The sequence below is a fragment of the Maylandia zebra genome, unplaced genomic scaffold (assembly GCF_041146795.1).
Source record: "Maylandia zebra isolate NMK-2024a unplaced genomic scaffold, Mzebra_GT3a scaffold03, whole genome shotgun sequence".
In the NCBI taxonomy this organism is placed as follows: domain Eukaryota; kingdom Metazoa; phylum Chordata; class Actinopteri; order Cichliformes; family Cichlidae; genus Maylandia; species Maylandia zebra.
The window spans coordinates 855,121-883,038 of record NW_027490033.1 but is presented as its reverse complement, the minus strand read 5'-3'; the positions used below and the strand labels follow the sequence as shown (position 1 = coordinate 883,038).

Genomic DNA, 27,918 nt, shown 5'->3' with positions numbered 1-27,918 from the left:
AAACAGTGAATGATGCAGAAACAGATGTTTGAAGCTGTTCTTGGAGTACACTGAGAGAGAGAGAGCTGTGCAGGCAGGAACAGCCAAAGTCAGAGAGAATTCATGAGCATATTGATCAAACGTGAAGCAGAGTTTGGATCTTCTTTTGCTGCTGCTTCACTCAGTTTTGGTTGGAGACAGATGAAACCTGCAGCTTCAGGATCTGTGAGCTGTCCACTTTCAGCCCCGACGGCGTGTCCGTGTACGTGCCGTCGAGTGAACGATCCACGCTCTGTGTTTCCATCTTTGTGTGTTTAGCTGCTCTCATTTACTGTTTTATCTGTTTGCTGCTTGTTGAAATAGTTTGTGAGCTTTAACCTGAGATTCTGGCAAAATACATTTATATTAAACATCGATTCAGGATTGAATGAATCAACATCGTTTTATTCAAATTAAAACCATTTAAATGGGAACATGAATTTTTTACAGCCGCCTCTAATGCTGGGTAATGTCAGCTGGTCCATGTGCAGCTGGCTGTGAGGCTCAGGGAGCGTCTACAAAGTGCAACACTGAAAGAACATCATCCATAAATATTGAGTAATAACTGGACTCTCATACAGCGAGACTCAAATGCCTTTAAACATCAGCTTATCCTGCTGATCCAAGTCCAACACTGAGTTTGTAAAAACATGTTTGTCAATCATTTTGTTTGGTTTCTGAGGAAAAAGATTCAATAAGTTGCTGCTAATACACAACATTTCATCATATTTCCTCATAACCCTCTTTTGTCTGACCATTTGATCCCATTTGAATTTGCAATAAAGGATCCACAGAGTTTGGTGACAATAATGACAGTAGATGTTTGTGTGAAAGTGCTGGAAGCAAATGAGTGTGTGATGTTCTTTCAGTGTTGCACTTTGTAGACGCTCCCTGAGCACTGGTCTCACAGCCAGCTGCACATAGAGACCAGTGTTGTTAGTCCAGGTCAGAAGATGACTTGTTGGAATGAAAATGAGCTTGTAGTTTGTCTGCTTTAATAATGTGACTGGAAAAAGGTGTTGGACTTCAAATATGTCCATTTCTGTCACACTTCACCTTTAAAAGTGAAGCCATGTGGTTCCTGGAAGGAAAAACAAGACTTTTTCAAGTCTTTGTCCTGTTTTTATGAGAAATGTACGACTTTAATGTGAAACATTCAGAGTTTTTTCTCTTGTTGTGTTTGTTTGAAGCTGCTTCCTGTTGGCTTCAGCTGTTTGCAGTTTCCATTTTCTAAACTTCTACATTCTGAACCTTCTTCAGCTCTGAACAGATGATGAAACACTGAATGATTTCAAGCACTTTGTCTAATAAACTTACATCTTTCATTCTTTATACAGATTGAAGAGCTGTGGTTTGTCAGAGATCAGCTGTGATTATCTGGCAGCAGCACTGAAGTCCAACCCCTCCCATCTGAGAGAGCTGGACCTGAGCTCCAACAACAAGCTGGATCCAGGAGTGAAGCATCTGTGTGGTTTCCTGGAGAGTCCAGGATGTAAACTTGAAACTCTGAGGTCAGTCAGCATGTTTTAGTTGTGCTGAGATGAATATGATGTGAAAGTTGTGCTGACACTAAACTGCAGACATCAGGCTGATATTATACTGATCCACACTGAGGATCTTCATGGTAAAGTCTGTTTTCTTCTTCTCTGGTTTAGTCCATTGACTGCAGCAGAACAATGTTCACATTTCAAACCTTCACAGAAGAAGAAAAATCCTCCACTGGAAAATTCACTGTGAAACTCTCAAACTCTTCATTGCACCTTAAAGTCTGTCTGACACTGAAATCCAAAGCAAAATGTGCGTTTGCTTTACAGACAGCAGTCCAACACAAACATACACACATCATCCAAAACACAGTCCAACATCCAAATCTCCTCCACTGCCAGCATGAATGATGGGAAAGAGAAGGAGGAACACTCTGACATTCAGGGTTAGAATGAGTTTCATCAAGCAGACTGTGAAGATCAAAGCTGCATTAGAAAGCTTACATGAATGAATGAGTGGACAGAAGTGGACAGAGATCATCTGAAGCACTTCAAAGGCTTTAAATCAGCACATTTCTCTTTATTCTTTATCAACTCTGTTAGTTTTTCCCAGTTTTCTGTGGAATGAAGCTAACAGCAGGCTAATAAGATGCTGACCAATAGGTTTCTATTAAAGGTTGTAATTTGTATATGAAAAAGTGCTTTGGCTCAGCAGGGATCAGCTTACAGGTAGAATACAGCTGCTGGATGGGATTAGCATGTCATAGCTATCTACCAAACTGCTAACTGGGGGATTTCAGGCCATCTATGGATCATTTTTGCTAACTGTTTATTCAGCTTAGGCTCACAGGGCTGCAGCCTGTGCCCTAGCTGTCATAGGGCAAGAGGCGTGGTCCACCTGCACAGGTGAGCAGTCCATCACAGGGCCAACAGAGAGCGACAGAGAAGCACTCCCTCACATCCACACCTACAGCCAATGTAGAAGCACCAATGAACCTAAGCAGCATTTCATTGGACTGTGGGAGAACATCCAACCTCCACAGAAAGGCCCAGCTGACCAACAAGCTTCAACCTACAACCTTCTTGCTCTAAGGCACTAGTGCTAACCACTTTTGCCCATTTCAGCCCAAATCCTGCATCTTCCTGTTTCTGACTCCAGGCCAGCTCCACTAACACTTTCTCATCAGACACTGCCACCTAGTGGAGGAAGTCTTAGTTCCATTTGAAGCTTCAGATTACAGTTAGTTCCTTTACAAAGAGGTGGAGGTGGTGGGGCCACAGCACCATCATCACTGAGTGCCATAGGACACTTAACCTTTGTTTCCATATGCTGGGAACTTCCTGTTGTTCCAAGGAGGACTGGAAAATGTGTGAAAATCTCCCAGTCAGTTCCTCACAGCACACTTCAATCATTTCCCTCCCACAGCATCAGGACCAGGGCTTTTTCTCTCTTTGGTCCCACTAAGAGATTTCCACACAAACACCTCATCAGTGGGACTCTCAGAGCTACCAGCCCTTTGCTACAATCACAAAGCTCTTCATTGAAATCAATGATATCAAAGCTGGAATCAAATGAGTCCAAGTCTTCTGCTGATTCAGCATCACATTCATCTTTGCTCCTTGTTCTGCATCCCCACCATGGACTTCATTCCTTTCCAAGCCAGCCTTGAGTGTCCTTTATTCAGCTCATCCTCTGCTTTACTTTTACACCTGAATTTAGCTGCTTTATCTCTCTTTCAACAGGTTTCTGTGCCTCAATCTTTTTCTTCTCTCCCTCATAACAAGACAGCTTCTTCTGCCTGAGAACATGTTGGAGTGATTTACTAATCCAGGGCTGCTTATTGGGGAAAATACTTCCTGTTTCCAAAGTAATCCCCATTTTTCCCAGAAAGAAATGTCAGTAGAAATCGATGATCTAAGTGAGAACATGAGCCTTTAAAAAGTCCCAGTGGGTGCAGTCAAAGCAGTCCCTCAGTCCCAGTATAGAGTCTTTGGTCCAGACTGGAACAACTGTGTGCCCAGTTTGAGCTCTCTTCAGTGCTGTGACCTGACAGACCCAGAGGGGCCATCACATCACATTTAGAAGCTCCCCTGATGGAGCCACAACACATGTCCAATACTTAGTCTGTCTTGTTGGACCAACTGGAAGAAATGATTCAAGGACTTAGTCACAGAACAGAGATTCAAATCTCCAAAATCCAACTGGCTGCATCAGGACATATAGTCTGAAACTCTGCACAGTTTCCTGTTTGAAGCTGCTTCCTGTTGGCTTCAGCTGTTTGGAGTTTCCATTTTCTAAACTTCTACATTCTGAACCTTCTTCAGCTCTGAACAGATGATGAAACACTGAATGATTTCAAGCACTTTGTCTAATAAACTTACATCTTTCATTCTTTATACAGATTGAGGAACTGTGGTTTGTCAAAGATCAGCTGTGATTATCTGGCAGCAGCACTGAAGTCCAACCCCTCCCATCTGAGAGAGCTGGACCTGAGATACAACGACAAACTGAAGGATCCAGATGTGAAGCAGCTGTCTGATCTTCAGCAGAGTCCAGACTACAGACTGGAGACTCTGAGGTCAGTAGAGTGATGGAGTGAGTGGGTGGTGCTGTCAGCAGTATTGTACTAAACACAGTCAGTATGAAACAAAGATCCAGTGTTTCCTGTAAAGCTGCAGCTTCTCAGTGAAGCTGTGAGAGGAGAACGGTGACAGGCTTCAGGATTGGACACAAACACTTCCTGTTTCTCACCTTTATGGTCACCATAGTAACGGCTGACACGCTCTGATCAAACACTGTCAACAGCCAATCAGCTCTCTGAACAAAGCAGCACGCAGACCAATGACTGCATTGATTTCCAAGTTTAAAGCAGTGAAGAACACAGTCTGTAGGTGAGGAAGAATTTAGTGAGAGCAGATGTTTGGATGGAATTCCTCCAGTTAACAGCTGGAACCGTCCATCTGGATTGTTGGGCTTGTTGTTGGGGTTCCTACAGAGCTCAGAGTGGACACACCAAGGTTCTTCTAATGAATGAAAGTCCAAACTCAAACTAGGAGGGAAAAACATTTTCAGCAACTTCAATAAAAATCCAAAGATTAGAAAAAGTGAAGCAACAATGAGTCCTAGTACAGTCCCAGCACTGACGTCCCTGCTGCTCTTTATACTGGATGTGCTGCATCACTGACTGACAGCTGATGAAGAGTCTCTGGAAACACTCGTTTATCTCCTCTGCTCTTCCTCCTTCTCTCTGCAGGAGGATGTGATGATGGTAAACAGGACGGTGTGTGTGCTGAGAGAGGAGCAGCTGTGTCCTGATGATCCAGAGAGGTTGAAGCAGCAGCAGCTTGTGTGTAGAGACGCTCTGACTGGGCCATGTTACTGGGAGGTGGAGAGGAGAGCTTCATCCAGCAGTGACTGACAGAGGAATGAAGTGCAGATGACTGTCAGTGCTGCAGAGTGAACTGCTCTGAGAACAGCTCCACTGTCAGACACAATGTAGAGTCCAGCATCAGCCCTGTGTGTCCCTCTGGATCTGACAGAGGATCATCAGTGTATCTGGACTGCTCTGCTGCTGCTCTGTCCTTCTACAGTCTCTGCACAGTCTCTGTCTCACTCTGGAAAGATTTTACAACTTGTTGTAATTACAGAACGTTAATATAATATTCAAACATGTGATCTTCTCTTTATTTCTGAATCTTTACCAAATAAAGAAAAACCAAACTAACAAACAGAAGCTGTCGTGTCCTTTTTCACCACATCTGTGAATCTTTTCTGTGTTTTTCCTCTTTTCCTCCTTCCTGCAGCTCCATCTTCATCATTCTGTGTCCAGTATATGTGAACACGTCCAAAGCATCTGAGCCTCATGTTACCCGTTTGTGTGAGTTACGCCTGTCGTTGTGTTGTGGTGTATAAATAAGGGGCAGGAGACAGCGCTGGATCTCTGAGTTCTTTACTCTCAATTTCTGCAACATCTGCAATATCTAGAAATGCAAACCTGTGAGCTGTGTGTGTTGTGCGTCTGCTCGGCCACCTCTCCTCCGGCCGTGCTGGAAGCAGCTGTGCGTTTGACAGTTTTATCGACTCGACAATAATCGAACAAATTAAATGTTCAAAAATATCAACTTAAGCACTTCAAAGTCAACAAAAAGCTTAAAACAATGAAATAATATTTCACTGACAAAACAACAGCTCATAAGAACGATACACAAAATAATACAGAAACAAACAAATAAAAGTTATTAACCAGGATCCATGTTTTTGTCACAAACACTGAATCAGCTGATTCACTCTTTATGTTTCTGAGTTTGTTTTGTGATTATAGTTCTGGTTTCTGTTTCTGTGTCTTCACTGTGTCCCACGTCTCCTTACTTTGGACTCTGTGTTATATTTCCTGTTTTACTTTGACAGTCCTGTGTTACTGTTTCCTGTCTCGTGTGTGTAATTGGTCCCAGCTGTGTTTCCCTCCTGTCTCCCGTTCCCTGATTACTAAACTGCGTCCACGCCGCCGGCGCTCCTCTCCACAGCTGGATTCCAGGATTTCAGAGCATCCAGCTGTGGTGAGTGATGGAGACACTTTCTCTGCTCCCTCAGTAATCAGGACAGTTTATTGAACATCAGAGGACATAAAGGACTGTTTTTCACCTGCCCGTTCTGAACCTGGACATTAAAGACTGCTGGCTTCAAGGACATTAATCCCAGTGTCAGCCAGCCAATAACAGCCTGTGTTTTTCAGCTCTTTAGGAGTCAGAAATGAGAAAGACACAGACTGCTAACCTCTCCCTGCAGGAAATAAGCTCCGCCTCTTCCTTTCCTGTATATGAGTGATTCTGACATGAGACACAATGAGTTTCCTGTTTATTGTGACTTAAAGCGAGCAGCAAAGACACTAAACTGTGTGTTTCCAGCTGAAGCTGCTTTTTGTGTTGCTCCCACAATCCTGTCTAAAACAGTCAGTGAGGAAAACTCAATGTGACTTCAGAGTGACAGAGGTAAGCGACTCATGTTGTAACTGACGTCAGACGCCGGAGATTTTGGCGGAAAATTAAAGCGAATGGTAGTTTAGAATTGAACAAATTCCTTTAAGCTTCAGTATTACCAAATACACTTATCAATAGTCTTCTAACTAACAATATTTGTCTAAATCATCTCCAACACCCTGGAGAACAACGGGGAGAGTTTAGAGGCTCTCCAAGATTACATTGATCAGTGCTTCCAGGATCTTGTGATGAAGAAGGCTCAGAGTGCAAAACCTTCATCAAAACCCACCTGAAGCTGCTGGAGGACACGGTGAAGAACATCGCCTTTGATAGAGTGCATCGCATCGGCCCCATGCGGGCTGCGACCGGGAGACCACGTCCTACTGTGGCCAAGTTCGGCCACTTCAAACAAAAGGAACAGGTGAAAAGTCTCCGTGTCCATCGGTGTTTCTCCACGTCTCTCTTCCTTCTTCGTGTCATCTCTGTGTTTCCCTGCTGCCCTCATGTTTTCTGCTTTGTCTGTTAGTTCTTCCCAGTTTAGGTTGATGTTCGCTTCTTCCCTCACCTTTGTTATTTTCACTGTAAATAAATCTCCACTCGCATCTCCACCGCCGTCTGCATCTTGGTCCTCATTCACTCCACCACACGACTGCTGCCCCAGCCGTGACAACTTTTGATGTTTCCTCTACATTTACCTTTAAAAATTATTTACTTTGCCTTCTTTGGTATCATTTGGTATCAGATGGCCGACTTCTACATGGCCACCATGGTCACCACCGAACTTGAGGAGTTTGCCCCCTCACATATACTAATGTGCCACAAACAGGACTTTAACATCACCAACCATTCCTATGTTATTACGGTGTATCCATATAACTGGCCCACCCTGTACAGTTATGCTTTCATGTTGACATACTGTATTAACACAATTCAGGGAGGATTCTAGGATCAGAGCTTCGGGGGGCTGAGCACCCAGAGAGCTGCCCAGCCAGCCAAGATACACTTTACTCGTCACAATGAGACTTCTTCCCCGTCTCTGTCGGTCCCTGCATCCTCCCTGTCCTCATCGTCTGTTGTCTTCGCCTCCTTTATCGGTCATCATAATTTTACCATCTCTGTGCAAGTCTGCAAATTTCTTTATTAAATCAAAAGATTATTAAATCCATCAAGTCTCTCTGTGTCTGGGTCCTCGTCACAAAACATGACATCACTGTTTTGTACTTTTTAACAATTTAATCCCACATTTGTGAAAGAAAAGCAAAACACTTTTTTGAAAAGTCTGTAACAAAACCATCAATTCTGATCAAGGTTATTTAAATGCTGCCAAAGAAGAATGGATTGGAATAAAAAAAATACATATCCTAACCTTAATTACTGGAGGAGAATAATGAATGATGCTCATAGTGTCACGGTCCGCTGTGACGGATCGAGTGGAGAGTGCGTGGAGGACTCAGGTGCAGACACGAGTGATAAGGAAGTGGACTTAAACAAAAGCGAGCCTTTTATTGTGGCTGATGAATACAAAAGAAGCAAACCAGAATAAGGGCAGCACAAGAGCAATAACTAAACAGAAACCTAAACTGGGAATAAACTAAGGTAAGGCTATGACTTGGAATACAATAGACCGGGCATGGAAACACGGAGGGTGGGAACACAGACGACGCGACACAGACTGTACGAAACGCAGAGACTAAATACACATGAGGGATGATCAGGGGAAGTGGATGCACACGGGGAACACAGGTGACACTGATAATCATAACAAGACACGGCAGGAGTGAACGTAACACTGATGGGAGATGGGCAAAGTAAAGCAGGAAGTACACAGAGGTTCAAACAGGAGGAGAGAGAGCACGGGGAGAACGCAGACATAACGGGCTGGGGAAAACATAGAATAAAGCACAAAGAGAGACGAGGGCTCATAAATACACAGAGGGGCACACAGGGGGTAAGAGTCACGAAGGGAAAACACATAAGGAACAACGTAACAGATCAACCCAGGAAGCATGGCCTAAATAAAGAACAAAATACAAAGATACATGAAAACTAAGAATACTGGGCCCACATGGCCCAGGACCATGACACCACCCCCCCCTAAAGGGCTGGCTCCCGACAGCCCAAACCCGAGAAACAAAACACAAGCGAAACAGAAAACACCCCACCCAGGGCGGGAGGCGGGGGACCAGGACGGAGGGAACAAAACGAACCAAAAACAAGGAGCACGAGAACAAAACTGAGTCCACAAATACACAAAAGAGTCCAGAACAGGAAGGCGAATGTCCAAAGAGGCCCGAAGGCCAACCCGAGAGGCGACAACACAAAAGTCCAGTCCAACCGTTCCGGAGGCCGGCCACGGGAAAGGTGGCCACGGTGACAGAACAGATCCGGAGGCCGGCAGTGCGCGGAAGGCAGCGGCGGCGGCGAAGGCGGAGCAGTTCAGGGGGCCGGCAGTGCGCAAGGCAGCGGCGGCGGCGAAGGCGGAGCAGTTCAGGGGGCCGGCAGTGCGCAAGGCAGCGGCGGCGGCGAAGGCGGAGCAGTTCAGGGGGCCGGCAGTGCGCAAGGCAGCGGCGGGTCTCCAGTGTCAGGCGTACTGGCCGAGGCCCGGTGGGCACAGGACCAGACGAAGCACAGGCTGAAGACTCTGAGGCTGCAGCAGACGAAGACTCTGAGGCTGCAGCAGACAAAGACTCTGAGGCTGCAGCAGACAAAGACTCTGAGGCTGGAGCTGCGGCTGACGAAGACTCTGAGGCTGGAGCTGCGGCTGACGAAGACTCTGAGGCTGGAGCTGCGGCTGACGAAGACTCTGATGAAGCCGCGGCAGGCGAAGCACAGGCTGGAGCTGCGGCTGACGAAGACTCTGATGAAGCCGCGGCAGGCGAAGCACAGGCTGGAGCTGCAGCAGGCGAAGCACAGGCTGGAGCTGCAGCAGGCGAAGCACAGGCTGGAGCTGGACTAGGAGGAGCAGAAGCAGAAGGTGGCTGGATGGGCTCCTCGGGCCCTCCAGCTGAGGTGGCATGGTGCTGGACGGGCGGCTCGGGCCCCTCAGCAGACGTGGCATGAGGCTGGTGCGGTTCTCCTGAACCCCCAGCTGACGAGGAAGGTTGCTGAACGGGCCCCTCGGACCCTCCAGCGGAGACAGGAGGCTGAACGGGCCCCTCGGACCCTCCAGCGGAGACAGGAGGCTGAACGGGCCCCTCGGACCCTCCAGCTGACGAGGCGTGAGGCTGGACGGGCCCCTCGGACCCTCCAGCGGAGACAGGAGGCTGAACGGGCCCCTCGGACCCTCCAGCGGAGACAGGAGGCTGGACGGGCTCCTCGGACCCTCCAGCGGAGACAGGAGGCTGGACAGGCCCCTCGGACCCTCCAGCGGAGATAGGCGGCCGGGGCAGAAAGCAGTCTGAGGCGGAGAGAAAGCTCACGCCATTCCTAGCAGGCTCAGAAGCAAACTGAACAGCCGACGTGTGAACCCCTTTCGCTGTCTCATGAACCTGGGCTTCATGTGGTACGACTATGAGAGCAACGCTAGAAAAAGTCCTGGATTCCACAGAGACAAGAACATGGTCTGTGGTTTCGTTGTGTGCTCCTTCAAAACAGTTACACACAGTTCTTTCAGCTCTGGAGCCCAATTCCGTTATAGTCTCCGGTCCCGGCAAATCAACACTCATCTCACTCTGCTTCATAGAAGGGACGTGAGGCGCAAAAACGCAGTCACTCACCGGAGTTAGTGCGGTGCAACGGCAGCGCCGGCGCCGCCCCCTTCTGGTAGCTGGCGCGATGGGCGCTGATGCCACCACTGCAGAGGGTGGCGTAGCGGCAACATCCTCCTCTGCCCATATCCTCGCTAACGGCGAGGCAGGGGAAGCGAAGTCTGAGCGGGTTGGAGACGGCGAGCGGCTGGTAGGCGGTGCAGCAGGTGAGAGTTCCTCCTCTGGGATGAGCCAGGGTTTCCACCGGAGCTCGTCCTCCCGATAAGCCCGTAACACCTGCTGACGCTCATCGTCCCTGAAGTCTATGGCCTCCACCGCCTCCGTGTGCCGGTTAGTGCAGCATGACGGTGGCGGAAACGAGGAAGCCGATCCACGGTGAGGCGATGGCTGAGTGGAAGTGGGCCTCAGCGTTCCCCCTGTCGCAGCCTCTGGCTCATGAGGCAGCGGCGCCGACACCCGTTTACGGGGTGGAGGTGTGGGTGCTGAGGCGGCATCCAGGACCCTCTGGGCCAGCGCACAGGCACGAAGCTCCTCCTTCAGGGGGCCCAGGGAGTCAAATGCCTCGACGAGGCGGGGGAGCTGTCGCAACCGCGGCTCCCGCAACATAATGGCGTCCACGGCCGCCAATCCCGCTGTGACGGACCGAGTGGAGAGTGCGTGGAGGACTCAGGTGCAGACACGAGTGATAAGGAAGTGGACTTAAACAAAAGCGAGCCTTTTATTGTGGCTGATGAATACAAAAGAAGCAAACCAGAATAAGGGCAGCACAAGAGCAATAACTAAACAGAAACCTAAACTGGGAATAAACTAAGGTAAGGCTATGACTTGGAATACAATAGACCGGGCATGGAAACACGGAGGGTGGGAACACAGACGACGCGACACAGACTGTACGAAACACAGAGACTAAATACACATGAGGGATGATCAGGGGAAGTGGATGCACACGGGGAACACAGGTGACACTGATAATCATAACAAGACACGGCAGGAGTGAACGTAACACTGATGGGAGATGGGCAAAGTAAAGCAGGAAGTACACAGAGGTTCAAACAGGAGGAGAGAGAGCACGGGGAGAACGCAGACATAACGGGCTGGGGAAAACATAGAATAAACCGAGCTAACGCCGCAGGCTAACGTAGACCTATGCGGTTTCACATCTGTGAGAGCCGATAGGGACACGCAGGCCAGCGGAAAAAGCAGAGGTGGGGGACTCATTGTCTACGTTAACAACAGATACTGTAACCCTGGACACGTCTCCGTTAAAGTTTCGGTATGCCGTCCGGACCTGGAGCTGCTAGCTGTTAGCTTGCGGCCATATTATCTACCTCGGGAGTTCAGTCATGTGATCTGTGTGTGTGTTTACATCCCTCCGAGGGCCGACGCAACAGCTGCCTGTGAGAAAATACACACAGTCACAGCAAGACTTCAGACACAAAACCCCGAGGCTTTCATTATTATATCTGGAGACTTTAACCATGCCACACTGGATTCTACTCTGGCTGCTTTTCACCAGTTTGTGAATTGTCCCACAAGGAGCAACAGGACAATTGACCTACTGTATGCTAATGTGAGAGATGCATACAGAGCCACCCCCCTCCCCCCACTAGGGAAGTCAGACCACAACCTGGTTTACCTACAGCCACAATACACACCCCTCGTCCAAAGGCAGCCTGTCACAACGCGCTCCATCCGGAGATGGACCCCAGAAAAGGAGGATGCTCTGAGAGACTGCTATGACACCACAGACTGGGATGTGCTCCTGAGCCCACATGGTGAGGATATAGAGGGGGCGACACACTGTCTTACAGACTACCTCAACTTTTGTGTGGACACAGTCGCCCCTGCTAAGACGGTACGGTGTTATCCTAATAACAAACCGTGGGTAACACAGGAAGTCAAAGCTGTCCTCAACATGAAGAAGAAGGCTTTCAGGAGCAAAGTGAAGGAGGAGATGAAAGCAGCACAGCGGGAGGTGAAACGCTGCCTGAGGGAAGCAAAGGACACCTACAGGAGGAAGGTGGAGCAGAAGTTGGAGAGGAACAATATGAGGGAGGTCTGGAATGGTGTGAAAACCATCACAGGCCACAACACCAAGAAAAGCACAGTGGGGGGGACTGTGGAGAAGGCAAACGAACTCAACAACTTCTTCAACAGGTTTGACCAGCCCACAACCCCCCCACCCTCACCCTCACCTTCACTACAGAGTCCTCTCCCCACTCTCCTGCCTCCCTCGCTTCCCCCCCTTCCTGACACCATGACACCCCCCTCCTCCAATCCCTCTCTCAGCAGCAAGACATCTCCCCCCCTCCCCTCCTCCCAAACATCTCCCAGTGTCACAGTGGATCAGGTCAGGAGACAACTGAGGAAGCTTCGCCCCAGAAAGGCAGCAGGCCCAGACAAGGTGTGTCCTAGGATGCTTAAGGCGTGTGCTGCTGAACTTGGGGAGCCGCTACAACGAGTCTTCAACCTCAGTCTGCGACTGGGGAGAGTGCCCGCCCTATGGAAGACATCCTGCATCGTCCCGGTCCCCAAAAAGAACCGGCCCAATGAGCTGAATGACTTCCGACCGGTGGCACTGACGTCACATCTTATGAAGACTCTAGAGCGGCTCTTCCTCAACCTCCTCCGACCACAGGTACAACATGCCCAGGACCCACTACAGTTTGCATACAAGGTGGGTGTCGGAGTGGAGGATGCCATCCTGTACCTCCTACACAGAGCCCACTCACACCTGGATGGGGGAAAAGGCACGGTCAGGATCCTGTTTCTTGACTTTTCCAGTGCCTTTAATACCATCCGGCCCTGTATGCTTCAGGAAAAACTGAACAGGATGAGGTGGACCCCTGCCTGGTGGCTTGGATCTCCGACTACCTCACCGACAGACCACAGTACGTCAGGCTGAAGGACATCACGTCTGACACAGTGGTCAGCAGCACAGGAGCACCACAGGGAACTGTGCTGTCCCCTCTTCTCTTCACCCTGTACACCTCTGACTTCTGCTACAACTCTGAATTATGCCATATTCAGAAGTTTGCAGATGACACGGCCATCATGGGGTGTATCTGGGATGATCAAGAAGAGGAGTACAGAAGTCTGGTGAGGAACTTTGTCGCATGGAGTCACACAAACCACCTGCAACTCAACACCTCAAAGACTAAGGAACTGGTTGTGGACTTCGGGAGGTCCAGAGAAGGTCCACTGCCAGTTCAGATAGAGGGGGAGGAGGTGGAGGTGGTCAACAAGTACAAGTACCTCGGGCTGTGGGTGGACAATAAACTGGACTGGTCATGCAACACAGAGCACCTGTATAAAAAAGCCCAAAGCCGACTGTACTTCCTCAGGAGGCTGAGGTCTTTTAACATCTGCAGGAAGCTCCTGAGGATGTTTTACCAGTCGGTGGTTGCTGGAGTACTTTTCTATGCTGTGCTGTGCTGGGGGAGCAGCACAGCAAAGAGGGACTCATCCAGGCTGGAGAAACTGATCAGGAGGGCTAGCTCTGTGGTCGGCATGAAGCTGGACACTCTGGTGACAGTGGCAGAGAAAAGGACATTAAAGAAACTGATGGACATTATGGACAATGCTGGGCATCCTCTGCACACGGCCATAAACAACCAGAAGAGTCTGTTCAGTGACAGGTTGCTTCTCCCCAAGACAAGAACTAACAGACTTAAAAACTCCTTTGTCCCACACGCCATCAAACTGTTTAACTCCTCTCTGGAGGGGAGAGGGAGGGGAAACAGGAGGACAAAGGAGGGGGGAACAACTAAGCTGTAGTGCCTCTGCACCTCACTGTACAATACCTTGTGCAATACTTTTTGTAAATAGTCAACAGTGCAATAGACTCAATACTTGAAATGTGCAATTCACTTGTATTTTTATTTTTTATTCCTATTTATTCTATTTATCCCCTTTGTATATTTTATTTATATTGTCTCTGTATTTATATATATGTGTGTGTGTGTGTGTGTGTGTGTGTGTGTGTATATATATATATAACAGTTCTGTAACTGTAACTTTGGTCGTTGCTGTGCTTTTTTTGGAAGTCGAATTTCCCAGAGGAACCCACCCGAGGGATTAATAAAGTTCTATCTTATCTCTTATCTTATCTTAAAGCACAAAGAGAGACGAGGGCTCATAAATACACAGAGGGGCACACAGGGGGTAAGAGTCACGAAGGGAAAACACATAAGGAACAACGTAACAGATCAACCCAGGAAGCATGGCCTAAATAAAGAACAAAGATACATGAAAACTAAGAATACTGGGCCCACATGGCCCAGGACCATGACACATAGTGAGTAAGAAGTAAACTGAGTGCATATTTTGGACAGAGATTCACTTTTAATGTGTTTGTATAATATAATACAGATGCATAAAAACACTCCTGAAACAGAATAAATTATTACAAATAAATTATTACAAAATATTAAAAACTATTATGGATACTTTTGTTGTTAAAATGTTACCTCTCAACCAAGTTCTGCCTTTTATATTTTTAGTAGTGTGTCACACAAACAGCAAATATTGTCAAAAAAAAGTAAGTAAGTGCTGAAGCACCCCAAAAATGAACCAAAGCACCCCAAAAATGAACCAAAGCACCCCAAAAATGGGCTAAAATCGCCCCTGTTAACAAATAATAGTCCAACAGTAACTTTTATGCTTACTGTAGCTGTTAGCTAAAAACACTAATTTAGCCTAGTTTGCCCTGAATTCAGCTTTGACGAACATGATCGACTGTTTCCAGTAGAATTCCTCGTTGTCATCTTGTTCCCTCTCAGAGCCCCGTATGCTTGCAGAGACCCCTACAGTAGGGAAATGTGCCAAAGAACGTCCAAAACATTGCATTTTAGGTTTATTTATGCCTTACACACAATCCCAACTCTTTAGCTAACTTAACAACTTTGGCTAAAGTCTATAGTTAGTCTTACTCGTTTGTACAACATTTCTGGATCGCCACTGTTTGAAATGATGTGACATATGACTCTCACTGAAACAGCAAACTTTGTAGAAAACACAACACTTCTGATTCTCTATCTAGCTGTTTGGTCACAGCTGTAGATTACATTATAAGTGGTTGTTCACTCTTGTCAATAATTACATTTCTAAATTCTATTTGTGCAGTTACATGTAAACAAAGTCCAATATTGTATCTAAATGATTGTGTTATCGTGGGACAGTTTCCAATTTTGTTGTATTATTGCACTAGGTATGACTGTGCAAGAGTTATCTTATCTTCCTTGCTTGCACCACACTCTTTGCAGAAACGGTGCACAGCAGCACTGTGACAATGTGACATGTGACATGCAGTGGCCTCAGCATCATGATGAAGGCGACCGGAGGAGATAGTTTGGTAGACATCGATGTTTTGCCGATGAAGGCTCATGTAGCGGTCCTCTTTGTCCTAAACAACAATTTACACTGTCATTTACATTTAATTAAAGTGCAGCTTAAAACACAGACATAATGCACTGCAGCCTCGGCACAATTAAGTGTAAAACAGAACTATGGAAAACTCACAAACATCTGGCGAGTTTCAGATCCTGTTAAGTTAGTTAGACCTGATCTGTTTTCTCTGTTAGGATAAAAACATCAGAGGTCATGGGGTGAAAAATACCTCAAAAACAAGACTAGCTATGTCTACAACTAATGTGTGGTGTTTTAAAAGAACCTATGAGATACTTTGAACACCACAGTGGCTGCTGTATGCAGTAATGTGCTCAAGTGATTTCAAAGGGTCATTTCATGAGTTTAAGTGCGTCAGTAAAAGTTTTCACCTGCGAGGATTTCTCCTCAGGCTGTAACCACAGGTTATCACAGCCACACTGATGAGTGAAGCAGCAGCAGAAATGATGTAGCCATGAACTTCATGCCAGAAGAATCTCCATCGTCTGTTGAATGTTGCCACACACAACAAAAAAACTTCATTTTGAGAACATGAAAAGTCACGAAATTTGCATTAGCCTGTTATATTAAAGTGGAAAACATGTTTATCTTTTCATTACATTAGAGTTTCAATTGCATCATTCAAACATTTCACTGATGAAATAACACCAAAGTTGTGATTGGAGCAGTTTTATAATGAAATTTTAAAAAATTAGCCAGAAGAAGAGCTTAAAAACATTCCAGATGTTCATCTCCTGACTGAAACCTTTCATTAATCCGCTGCAGGCGGGAATGACGACCTCAAACCATGTATGACAGAAAAGAAAGTGTTAACGCAGTTCCAAACATCCACCTTGAATCTGCGGTGTGGGTATAAATAGAAAATGTTTTTACCTCTCACAGTCACAGAGATGGAGAACATACAATCCACCACGAAATCCACACTCACAGGTGTAGTTCCCACTGTCTTCAGATGTTAAGTTGAGCAGGTGGAGAAACACAGTCTCATTTTCTTTGATCAGTGTGAACCTGGAGTCACAGCCATGAATAAAGCCTCGGTCGTAACGATAGAGCAGACGACACTGTTCTCCTCGGCTCCTCTCTGTGCTGATCTCACACAGTATCATCACAGTAATATTCAGAGTTGTTTTGCTGCATATTTGAGTGGAATCGGGTTTCTTTCCAATTGTCTTCACAAGAGTCTCTATAAATTGTTCCAGTTAAAATGAAACAAAATCGGGATTATAGTTTCTATATATTTGTTGTTGTGGGAAAATCAATCACATATATTATTTCACTAACCTAACTAAAGCTTTCTTCTTAAACACCTGGCTTTACAGCTTTTCTTTTTTAATTATATATATTTACCTTCACTGCTAAAAACCACAAGCAGAAGCAGGAGAAAGCAGAGTTTCCGTGCAGTCATGCTGGTGAGGAAGTAACTGTGGCTGACAGTGTGAGGTAGACTATAGTGAAAGCAGGAAGACTTGCACCCTCCTTATTTCACCTCTTGTGTCTACACTGAAACTTTTACTATGTCTAAAATAGAAGTGCATAAAAGTGGAAGGACAGTAGAAGGTAAACCACCAACATTGTTTAAGCCAGACTGATCTCTCTGTTTATCTGGATGGACATTGTGTTCAAATTATGATGAGATGTTTGTTCAAAAACAAAACTAGTCTGATACAAAGAGTCATGTTTGCCACAGTTTATTGTGTTTGTATTGTATTAAATCTGAGAGCCTGAGTTGGAGTATTATGACTGAATGGTCTCCATTACTGGGAAACAACTATCCAGTGTGAAAAGATGGACGTTTATTTTAATATATGAATATTATTATATTAGTATGTCACCTAAAGTTTTATATACTTTAAAATGTTTCATAGAGCTTTATTATCCACTCCCACAGTTCCTGTGCTTCTTGCTGAGCGTGTCTTGTTGTCGTGTTGATGGTTCACTGAGATGATAGTCTGGTAGGAATCACTCGATGGCTGCTGAAGGTTTGTATAGGGCTGATCTGGCTCATCGTCATCCTTTAGAAAAGTGAAATATTTTAGGTATTAATCAAGTTCAACCCGGTCTACCCACACACTCTATTGATCTTTAAATCTCTCCATCTGTTGCCTGGATTATTTAATGTTTCTGCTCATTTCTGTAAGAGCTTCTTCACAAAATAAAGGACACTGAAGTTGGCACTAATAGTATTATAACAATAATCTGTAATTATCTATGTAAGTAACATCCTAAAACATAAATGTACATGTTTTATGTTTACTGGCAAACTTTTAACTAGCTGCTGTAGATCGTAGCAATAAATTGCTCACCAAACCGTTGGGATTTTCAGGTACAGACACTCCAGATGTTCCTGACCTTAAGCAGCCACGTTGATAAGAAAGGATGTCAGCATTAGTGTAACACTATTCACATTCAAACAGAGAAAAATCAAGTAAGAACATCTACATTTATATTATCTTCTCTCTTAATAATGATAATTATTTTTGGAAGGATAAAAAGTGTTCATTCTAGACATGATGTTTAACATACACCGAATTCTCATTTATTGAAATGTGATGTTTCCTTTTACTTTCTCTACATCTATATCATCTTTGAATTACTGCAGCAAAAATAGTCTCACCCATTACTTTTCCTCCAGTAGATAAATCCCACGATAACTCCAGTTATAAAGATGATCACAACACCGGGCAGATAAACGGAAAAAGATTTGTCTGCTGAAGTGTGGGCCTCGTTTGTGTCTAAATCATTGAAAAGATGCATTTGTCAGTAAAATCATTTACTTTCATTTCCTGGAAATCAAAACACAAATCAAACACAGTTTACGTCTACTGAAACTCTGAGTGAAGTAATGAAACCCCAGTTTTATAACCACAGAGCTTTAAATATTGTCACTGTGCTCTTTTCTTTTGTCTTCTTCTTCTTTTGCATCTTTTCTGAATATTACTATGAACTGAAATTGGTCCAACTGCTTATATACATTCACTGGCCACTTTATGAGGTATACTTGTTCAGGGTGTAACACAAATATTTCAGTGTTCATTTCATTTGTCAATCACATGTCAGCTTCATCTTCCTGGTTAAATAAAGGTTAATAAAATAATAAAATGTCAGCAAATCAATGCTCAAACAGAGCAACATCGCACATGTTACTGGTCCCAGTGCTTCACAAACTGCTGATCTGCTGGGATTTTCACACACAATCATCTCTGTTCACAGACAATGGTCTGAAAAATAGAAAATATCCAGTGAGCTGTGATTCTCTGGGTAAAAATGCTGTTTACACATCAAACCTTGAGGCAGAGCGGACCACACTGGATATCACTGCTGTCCTCTAACAACAGCAAGCTGAGGCTACAGTTTGCAAGTCTGGACAACAGAAGACTAAAAAAACGATGCCTTGCCCGATGAGTTGATTTCTAACAGTTCAGACTGCTGGTGGTGTAATGCTCTGTGAAGGATTTTCTTTGCAAACTTTGGACCCTGTAGTGACCACTGAGCATCATTTAAACACCACAGCCTGCCTGAAGGTTGTTGCTGACCACATTCATGTCTTTATGCCCAAAAAATACCCATCGTCTGATGGCTGCTTCCAGCAGGATACCACACCATGTCACGGCGCTCAAATCATGTACGGCCTGCGCAGTCACCAGATCTCAATCCAGCAGAGCACCTTTGGGATGTGGTGGAACGGAAAGTTTGCTTCAAGTAAGAGCAGCTGACGAATCTGCAGCAACTGTGTGATGATGTAATTTCAATATGTCTTGAGAATCTTTGAGGAATGTTTTTAGCGCCTTGTTGTGCCACAAAAAATGAAGACATGTTTGATGGCTGAAGGTGGTCCAACTCGGTTCAAAGATGTACCTGATAAATGAGTCAGTGAGAGTATTTAAACTGCTGTAAGTGAAAATAAGAAGAAAAGAAATGAACAAATTACAAGAATAAAAAACACATAAGCAGGTCAATACAATGCTAACACAGTGCTGAATAACTGTGTCAGATAAAGAAACCAAAATACATTTACCTTCCACAGTGACACTGATATGGACAATATATGTCCCTTCAGTGTTTGTACACTCACAGGTGAAGTTCCCACTATCAGCTGGTGTTAAACTGGTCAGCTCCAGAAAGGCAGTCTGATTTTCTTTTGTTATTGAGAACCTGGGGTCACATTCCTGAGTAACGTTCTCTCCGTGTCGATACAGCAGATGACACTCTCCTCCTGTGTCCCTCTGTCTTTTGATCTTACAGATAATCAAAACAATAGTAGTCTGACTTTCCTTGTTGCAAATCCGAGTGACATCGTGTTCTCTCCTGACTGTCTTCACAACAGTCTCTGTAAACAGGGACAGCAAAATACGGTAAATACAAGATTCAGCCTGTGTCAGAGAGGACTTTAGTTTCTATATTTTGTGAATGTTAAACCATCTTTTTAATCCCATAATAATGTGTTTAGTTTAAACTAAAAGCAAGGAGGTTATAAATTTAAAAATATTAATAATGCATAATGAAAATAGTTTCCTTGTATTACCTTCAGCATCATGGGACACAGCTAGTGGTAACAGCAAAATCAAGCAAAGTTTTGATACGTCCATGCTTGTTAACATGTCTGTAAGCCACCGACAGTGAAGAGGAAGATGTGCGGAAAGAAACAAGCTGAAGCTTTCCTGGCTAAGCAGACGTCAGACTGTTGCCCTTCACGGGGCAAGTGTGAAATGATGTAAAAAGGAAGTGTACTGACAGGACTTTCATATTAAAAGGCTGTAAAGTTGAAACACTGTGCGAGCTCCCACACAAAAAGAAAACAAGCTAATTTTTCTTTATCACAGAGGAATTATTACACTGCTAACTGTCATGTTCGCTGAAACTGAAGGATGGATAATATTGTAAAAGTAACAACAAAACTACCATTTATCATAACATTATAAGCATTTTAAACTAAAATAGCGTGTTACGTCATCAAACCGCTTCATCCAATCACTCAGATACTTACAAAGTTTTGCCTGCATTACCTTTAAAATTTGTACGAAGATGAGCATAAAATGAATAAAACTGACATGCTTGCATTTGTTGTGTAGTGCAACAGGTGTATGTGGCTGAGGGATTCCCATGATGCAATGCGTATTTCTTCTTCAGTCACCTTTCCTACTCACTGTGTGTTAATGCAGCTCTCTGCATTGAATCATACCTGTTATTAACCTCTGTCTCTCTTCCACAGCGTGTCTTTATCCTGTCTTCCTTCTCTCATCCCAACCAGTCGCAGCAGATGGCCCCGCCCCTCCCTGAGCCTGGTTCTGCTGGAGGTTTCTTCCTGTTAAAAGGGAGTTTTTCCTTCCCACTGTCTCCAGACTGCTCACTCATAGGGAGTCATATGATTGTTGGGCTTTTACTCTGTATGTATTATTGTAGGGTCTGCCTTACAATATAAAGCGCCTTGAGGTGACTTTATATTGTTGTGATTTGTCGCTGTGCAAATAAAATTGAATTGAAAATTGAATTGTGAAGGCCACACCAGAAGCCACACAATTGGGAAGTCAGTAATGTCAGACACCAGCATCTTTATTTTAATTTTAATGCACATTTCCACAAACATAAATAACGACACATGTCCCATAAACAATTTCTGGTTAAAGTTTTACTGGTGCTGGAGGTCTGTTGGACTGCTGAGGGTAACTGGAGAGAAAATGATGTGTTGTTTTCACTGGACGTTAAGGCGTCTGGGAAGGGATCTCAGACCATTTACATCCTGGGCCATCTGACCTCAGGAAATCACATGATAAGGTGGGGCCAGGTTTCACAATGAGCTCACCCGAAACCCTGGCTGATTAGGACCCACACCCGCTTTCACACCTTGGCTCATGTGATTAGGTAGAGGATCATCAGGGGGTCCTTTGTCCCTCTTTGGGGCGAAACTCCCACTGGTTTTAAGTCTAGGACTCCCCACCATTGACCCTTAGAACTGAAGAAGCTTCTCGAATGAGAGGTGAAACGTCTTCAAGCAACTCAAGAAGTCCAGACGCTTTTCTTTCCAAGCTCCTTAGACTACGATGACCTGGATGACTGAGAACCTTCACAGACTTAAGTATTAAATTAATAGTTGGTTTTCATTCTTTGTTTTTAGATATTTTTTTTTCTATTCGTATCCTCTCGTGTATTTAACTGGCCAGTTCAGTCCAATTTACTTTGGGAAATATTTAATCTGAGGTAGGGTTGCACCGATACCGGTATCTGGTATCGGCCTCGATACCACATTTTCTAAAGTACTCGTTAAAAGTTCCCCGATACCGAGGACTGATACCACGGTCTGAGACCTGTCTATGTTTGAGCGGCATGTAAGGGGTTAATCACAGGCGCCGAGTGCCTGCCCCCAGGCCCCGGCTGCATCTCAGAGCTGGGAGAAGGCGAGGCGAGACAAGTCAGCCGTGTGGAACTATTTCAAAGTGAACGAAGACACGAAAACAAAGGCGGACTGCAAATTATGCTCATCGAAATTGTCCAGAGGAGGCTCAAAAGGTAGCGCATTTAACACAAGTAATTTAATCAAGCACCTAAAATCCCAACACGACAACGAGTACAAAGAGTTTGCCCACGCTTATTTACCCACGCTTATTAGCACAGAGGAGCATAGCTGATGCTAAAGCAGTGGGACGGAAAATAGTTGGGCATTTTAAACATTTTAAACGCCTTAGCCTACTCCCGCCTCGAGGACATTCAGGGACAGCTCAACCAGCCAATAAAGAGACTGCAGCAGGACGTACAGACACGCTGGAAGAGCACGTATTACATGACATCAGTCCTATTTTTCCACATATTAATACATTTATGAATTTTGTGCAGGTATAAAGATCGCTTCTTCTCCAACAACACTGCTCCAGAGGCCAAGCTGCACCTGAAGCAGGAGCTTCTAGAGGTGAGGCAGAGGGGAGTCGGGCAGAAGCTGCAGAACCTCCTGCTAAACTGTTCCTCAAGGCCCAGGCTGCCGCTGGCAGCAGGTGCTGCCATTGAGCTCGACACATACCTCGGAGAGGCCCCAAGCCCTCGTGAAGACAGTCCTCTGAAGTACTGGGGTGTCAACAAAATCAGGTTCCCCACTTTGGCTAAAATAGCCTGTAAATAGCTCTCAGCCCCATGTAGCAGTGTGGACAGTGAAAGGCTTTTTAGCTCAGTGTCACACATTATAGATGAAAACAGAAACAGTCTGACTGCTGATGATGCAGAAAAGCTACTTTTCTTAAAAACCCTGCCACTCACTGTTTCTCTCCATTTAGTGAGTCATCTTAGACTTGATGTTAATACCTACCTCAGTTGCACTGACTGCCACAGTTCTATGTCAGTGGATGTTGTTAGTTTATTCACATATTGTGCACTAAATGGCAAAGATGTTTATTAATGCCCCTTGTGTTGTCCAAAGCGGCAGAGTTTACAATAAACTGAAAAATACTTGAGTTGCACTGTCACTGTTTAAATTTTTTTTATAATTATTTATTCTGTAATATGTTGCATACAACATGCTTTTCATTTTAAATAAATGTTCTTAATTCCAAACCAGTCCCTTGTTTGTTTGTTGTTAAATTATAGGACTAAAGCTGTTACCTGTAAATTTAAATCATGTTTTTATTAAGTACTCGGTATCGGCGAGTACTGAAATGCAAGTACTCGTACTCGTACTCGTTTCCAAAAAAGTGGTATCGGTGCATCCCTAATCTGAGGTAAACATTTTGCTTTTCATTTGACCCCTGACCTGTCTGCTGTAATGCAGGAGGCAGGTTTATGACCTATACTGCAGCCAGACGCCACAGGAAGCCTTCCTCCATGTTTTCTTTACAGTAATTGATTCAGCCAGTTTAAGTCTCCTTTGTTTTTGTGCATTAGATCACTGTGTGGGTTGTGTTGAGTGGTTATGTATTTGTAAGTAGCCATTATGACTTGACTAGTGGTGTTTATCTCTTTTAAGGGTCTAGTATCATCAGTTAATTAGTTTTTACACTTTGCAGGCACTTTGCTGTAAATACAACAACACTGCTGAAAACTCTAATTTAAATAATTACTACTGATGCACCTATCAAATAAACTAACATTTGCACAGGTGTTGAAATGCTGGACTCTTCCTCTCCTAAATCTGTGGCAGAGAAAAAATGTTGCAGGAGTGTTTTTTTTTACATGATATGTAAGAAAAATAAGAAAAAGAAAGAAACCCTGTGATTTTAATGTGAATGCATTACTGACATCTTATCCAAACACACATTGTGCACACCACTTTATCCCCTATTACAACTGCAGCTTTTATTAGTGCATGTTCACGGGACTTCTGATTCTATAGGGTCTTGACAAAAGTCTCTGCAATCAATTGATTACAATCAAGTGATTCAATTGAAACATGGAAATCAGCATTTCACCATTTTATACTATACATACATGTTTTGCTTTCAAGACTGGACAGGAGTGGCATGTGGGCGGCATTGTAGAGTGTGTTGACAGGAGGAAAACTTACACGCTCAGTAAATCACCCCCGTCACTACCTAAACCTCAAAGTCTCTAAACAGGAAGTGCATCTGCATGAAAGCTTCTGTTTTATATGCAGACAGATGACCTTTTGATGTAAAACCTTTCTCTGTATCTAGAGAAACACTTTAACTATATATTCAACTATATAGTTTAACATTTGGTCCGTAACTATCATTTAAAAACAATAAAAAGGTTTAAAAGAATATACATAGGCGGCTATAAAGACTGCAGGTCAAACATCGTGCAGATACAGAAGGACCTCCTGGGGTCCAAAATGTCGCACTATTACAGAGCAATGCTTACAATAGTCTTGCATGGTTAGCCAGTTAGACAGATGCAAATGTTAAAGTGCTAAAACAGACATGTAAATAAAATACAACATCATGTTAGCAGCTTATTGGTATTAATGTCTCTTAAAGCTCTCCATGACCTAGCTGCATCTTAACTCTCTGAGCTGCCACAGTCTTATAAACCCACCCGCTGTCTCAGGTCAGCTGATCAGCTGTTCCTGAATGTTCCCAGGACTGAGCGTAAACTTAGAGGACATCGTGCTTTTGCTGCAGCATCTCTGAAACTGTGACACGATCTGCCTTTAGAGATTAGACAGGCTTCTTCTCTGCCTGTTCTTAAATCACTCCTGAAAACTCATCTCTTCACCCTGACCTTTGACACCTTGTAAGATGTTGGTTTTTAGTTTGAGTTTTTTAGTTTATTTTTGCTGTTTTATCTTGTTTTGAAATATAGGGCTGTTTAAATTTTTTATGTATTATGTGTTTTATTTTTTTACTGTTATGTTTTATTCTATTGTTCTTAACTCATTTACTGTACAGCACTTTGGTTTTGTCCTGGGTTTTTTAAAGTGCTTTCTCAATAAAGATGGATTGGATTGGACTGGAAGATAAACACTTTAGTTTGCAGTACTGTGGTGAGTTCACAGTAAAGCACTGTGTTGGACTGGCGCACAGTGATTGTGGCGTTCATGGTCAGTGTTAGGTTACCTCAAGTACAGTGGATTCATTTGCATTTAAGCTGATGATGCTTCGATTAAGTCATCAAATTTCACCTTTATATCAGCTCTATAAGCCAATTCTCAGGATACTGTTAGTGTAGGAAATGGAAAGACAACCAAGATATCTGTGAAACGTCTGCTTACATCTTGAATTCAGCTCCGGCGTATGTGGTAAGTTGTTAATGAGTGACTTTAATTGATTCTTTCTTCAGATGTGGCTATACACTCTACTGAGAATAAGCATACTGTCATGATATGAGTGGATCTTCAAAATAGACATCAAAATAGGTCATGGAGAAAATAAGTATAAAAAGTAAAGATCTTATTAGGAATAATACTTTTTGGATAATTATAACCATCATAAGCAACCGAATCATCTCAACACGTATTTGCTCAAAAATGTATTTATTACCACAAACATGTATTTAATTATCAACACAAGGAAAATCAATAGTTTCTAGAACTCCAACAGGGGCAGGACTTGGAGGTACTGGGATTTCAGGAGGCAGCAGAATGGTACACTGGTCAGTGTCATTATTATTGACCTGTGATGGTGGATGGCCTTGGAGGGAGCTGAGAGGTAACTCAGACCTCTTGTCTTCAGGACACGTAAAGCAAACATACTCCTTCTCAGCAGCTGGAGACTTAGAGACATCCCAACTCATCAGCCTCATGCGTTTGGGCATCAAATGTTCCTCTTCATCATTAACAGAAAAAGCAGTAGAATATCTGCGCTTTCTGCAGAGACCTACCTCTGCAGTGGGTGGAGGTCTCGGAGGCAGAGGAACATCGCTAGGACACATGAAAAACATCACGTCATCATCCAGGGATGAACGATCGTTTTTCAAATCTGGATTAATGATCTTGTCTGTGTCCTTTGCATGAAAGCTGGCATCAGCAGGTGGAGGAACTGAAGAAACTGGAACATCAGAACTCATCAGCCTCATGCGTTTGGGCATCAAATGTTCCTCTTCATCATTAACAGAAAAAGCAGTAGAATATCTGCGCTTTCTGCAGAGACCTAACTCTGCAGTGGGTGGAGGTCTCGGAGGCAGAGGAGCATCAGTAGGACACATGAAAAACGTCACGTCATCATCCAGGGATGAATGATCGTTTTTCAAATCTGGATGCATGATCTTGTCTGTGTCCTTCGACTGAAAGCTGGCATCAGCAGGTGGTGGACTTAGGAGCTCACATGCAGGTGCGCTGATAGGTCGGAACATGAAAGCGGGAACTTCATTGTCCAGAGCACAACGGTCTGCACTGGGTGAGCGTGGGAGCTTCTCCTTTGCCTGTGGAGGAGGCAGACTTTGACTTTGTGTTGCAGAGGAACATTTAAGTCATCTGACGTTTTGCTCTGTTACATATTATTATTGTTGTTGTTGGATTTTTCTTTAAAAATTCACACGATTTAATGTTTAGAAACAGACACAGTGAAGGGTAACTTACCACAGCTCGAGCCATTTTAGGCGTCTGTCAAGGCAAAGACGCAGGATTTGGTTTCTCTGTGTAAGATTACAGGACAGTTGTCAGTTTCAGTTTCAAGTCAGTTGGATAAATTCATATCAAACTTCTCAAACTGTATCATTAAAGCATTGTTTAGGTGGACAAATATGAAAGATATGAAGATAAAAACAGTAACAGCTGGCAATCAAGGGAAAACAACCTTACGAAAAAGGTCTTAATCATTATTGTTTTAAAGTAAATCTTTCAGTCCTTACTTCAGTGATTGTTTGAAGTCTCTGTGCTTGTTGTCAGTCGCAGATTTGTGTAAAATATTTGCAGTTTGTGCATAAAGTTTGCAGGAGCTCCAAAGTTTGTCTGTTCAATACCAAAGTAATGAGGAGACTGAGTGCAGGTTTGGAATCCTCAGTGACAGAAGAATGCAGCAATGTTTGAATTTGAATTTGTTATTGTTTTATTAACAACAACTACCAGGATCATACCATAGCAACACAGTGATGCCCAATCAAATGTCAGGTACAAGGGATAGCCCACATACACATCCAACAGCACAGTAAAGCAATGGGCACCAATGCCACCAGTCAGGCCTTAAAAATACCTGAGTTATATAACAGCACACTGACAGTGTCTCATCCAAAAATATAAAATGTATAAATACAGTTAATATCATTTTTATTTAAATTTTATTTAATTCTCTTCATATAGTGCCAAACAGATGTCTCAAGTCGTCACTGTTACAACATAGATAAACATGAACATGAAATCCATTATTTAATTCTCTTCCATTCACTCCAGTTCAATTCAATAGCTATATAGATGGATAGACAGATACTGTATTATATACTATATTGATTCCAAATGGAGAATTAATGTGTTATATCACCAGGATAATGAATTCAAGTAGTACAATCTCCAATAAACAGACAACACAGTTCAAGTTCAAAGTGCAATATGTGCAGGATCCAGGCTTTATATTGTAAGATGCAAAATGTTTATATATACATAATATTGTTGAAAAAATAAAGAAAGTTAAAAATCAAAATAAGTTTATTGTCACTGTGGCTGATGTGATTGCAATATGAACCCGGAAGCAGACAAGGGAGAGATGGAACTGAATCTTAACAAAAAAACAAACCATTTATTAGGTTGAAAAACACGAACACAAAACAAGGCCCAGCAAACAGGGGCGGAAACTAAAACTAAAACCTATCCTGGGAATAACTCGGTATGACTATGACAACTATGACAAGAAAAACATGAACATGAATCCGAGGAGGTGCATGCGAGAAACTCTGATGAAAAAACATGAACATGAACATGGACCTAAACAGAATCAGGAGATAACCTGAAACCCGGA

The 27,918-nt window shown here is 43.9% G+C and overlaps 1 protein-coding gene across 2 annotated transcripts in view; it reads left to right on the top strand.

Annotated features, from left to right (window-relative positions):
- The window catches only part of LOC112432436 (protein NLRC3), a 3,307,575-nt gene that overhangs the window by 2,498,403 nt on the left and 781,254 nt on the right, over nucleotides 1-27,918 (top strand). The window contains exons 7-8 of one of the 2 annotated variants that reach the window (XM_076881153.1): nucleotides 3,905-4,081; nucleotides 4,757-5,225. The exons of the other annotated variant lie outside the window; for it this stretch is intronic. Coding sequence (XP_076737268.1) covers nucleotides 3,905-4,081; nucleotides 4,757-4,766 — 187 coding nt within the window. The 3' untranslated portion in view covers nucleotides 4,767-5,225. Of the gene's footprint in view, nucleotides 1-3,904; nucleotides 4,082-4,756; nucleotides 5,226-27,918 lie in introns of those variants that run through there. 2 annotated transcript variants of the gene reach the window in all.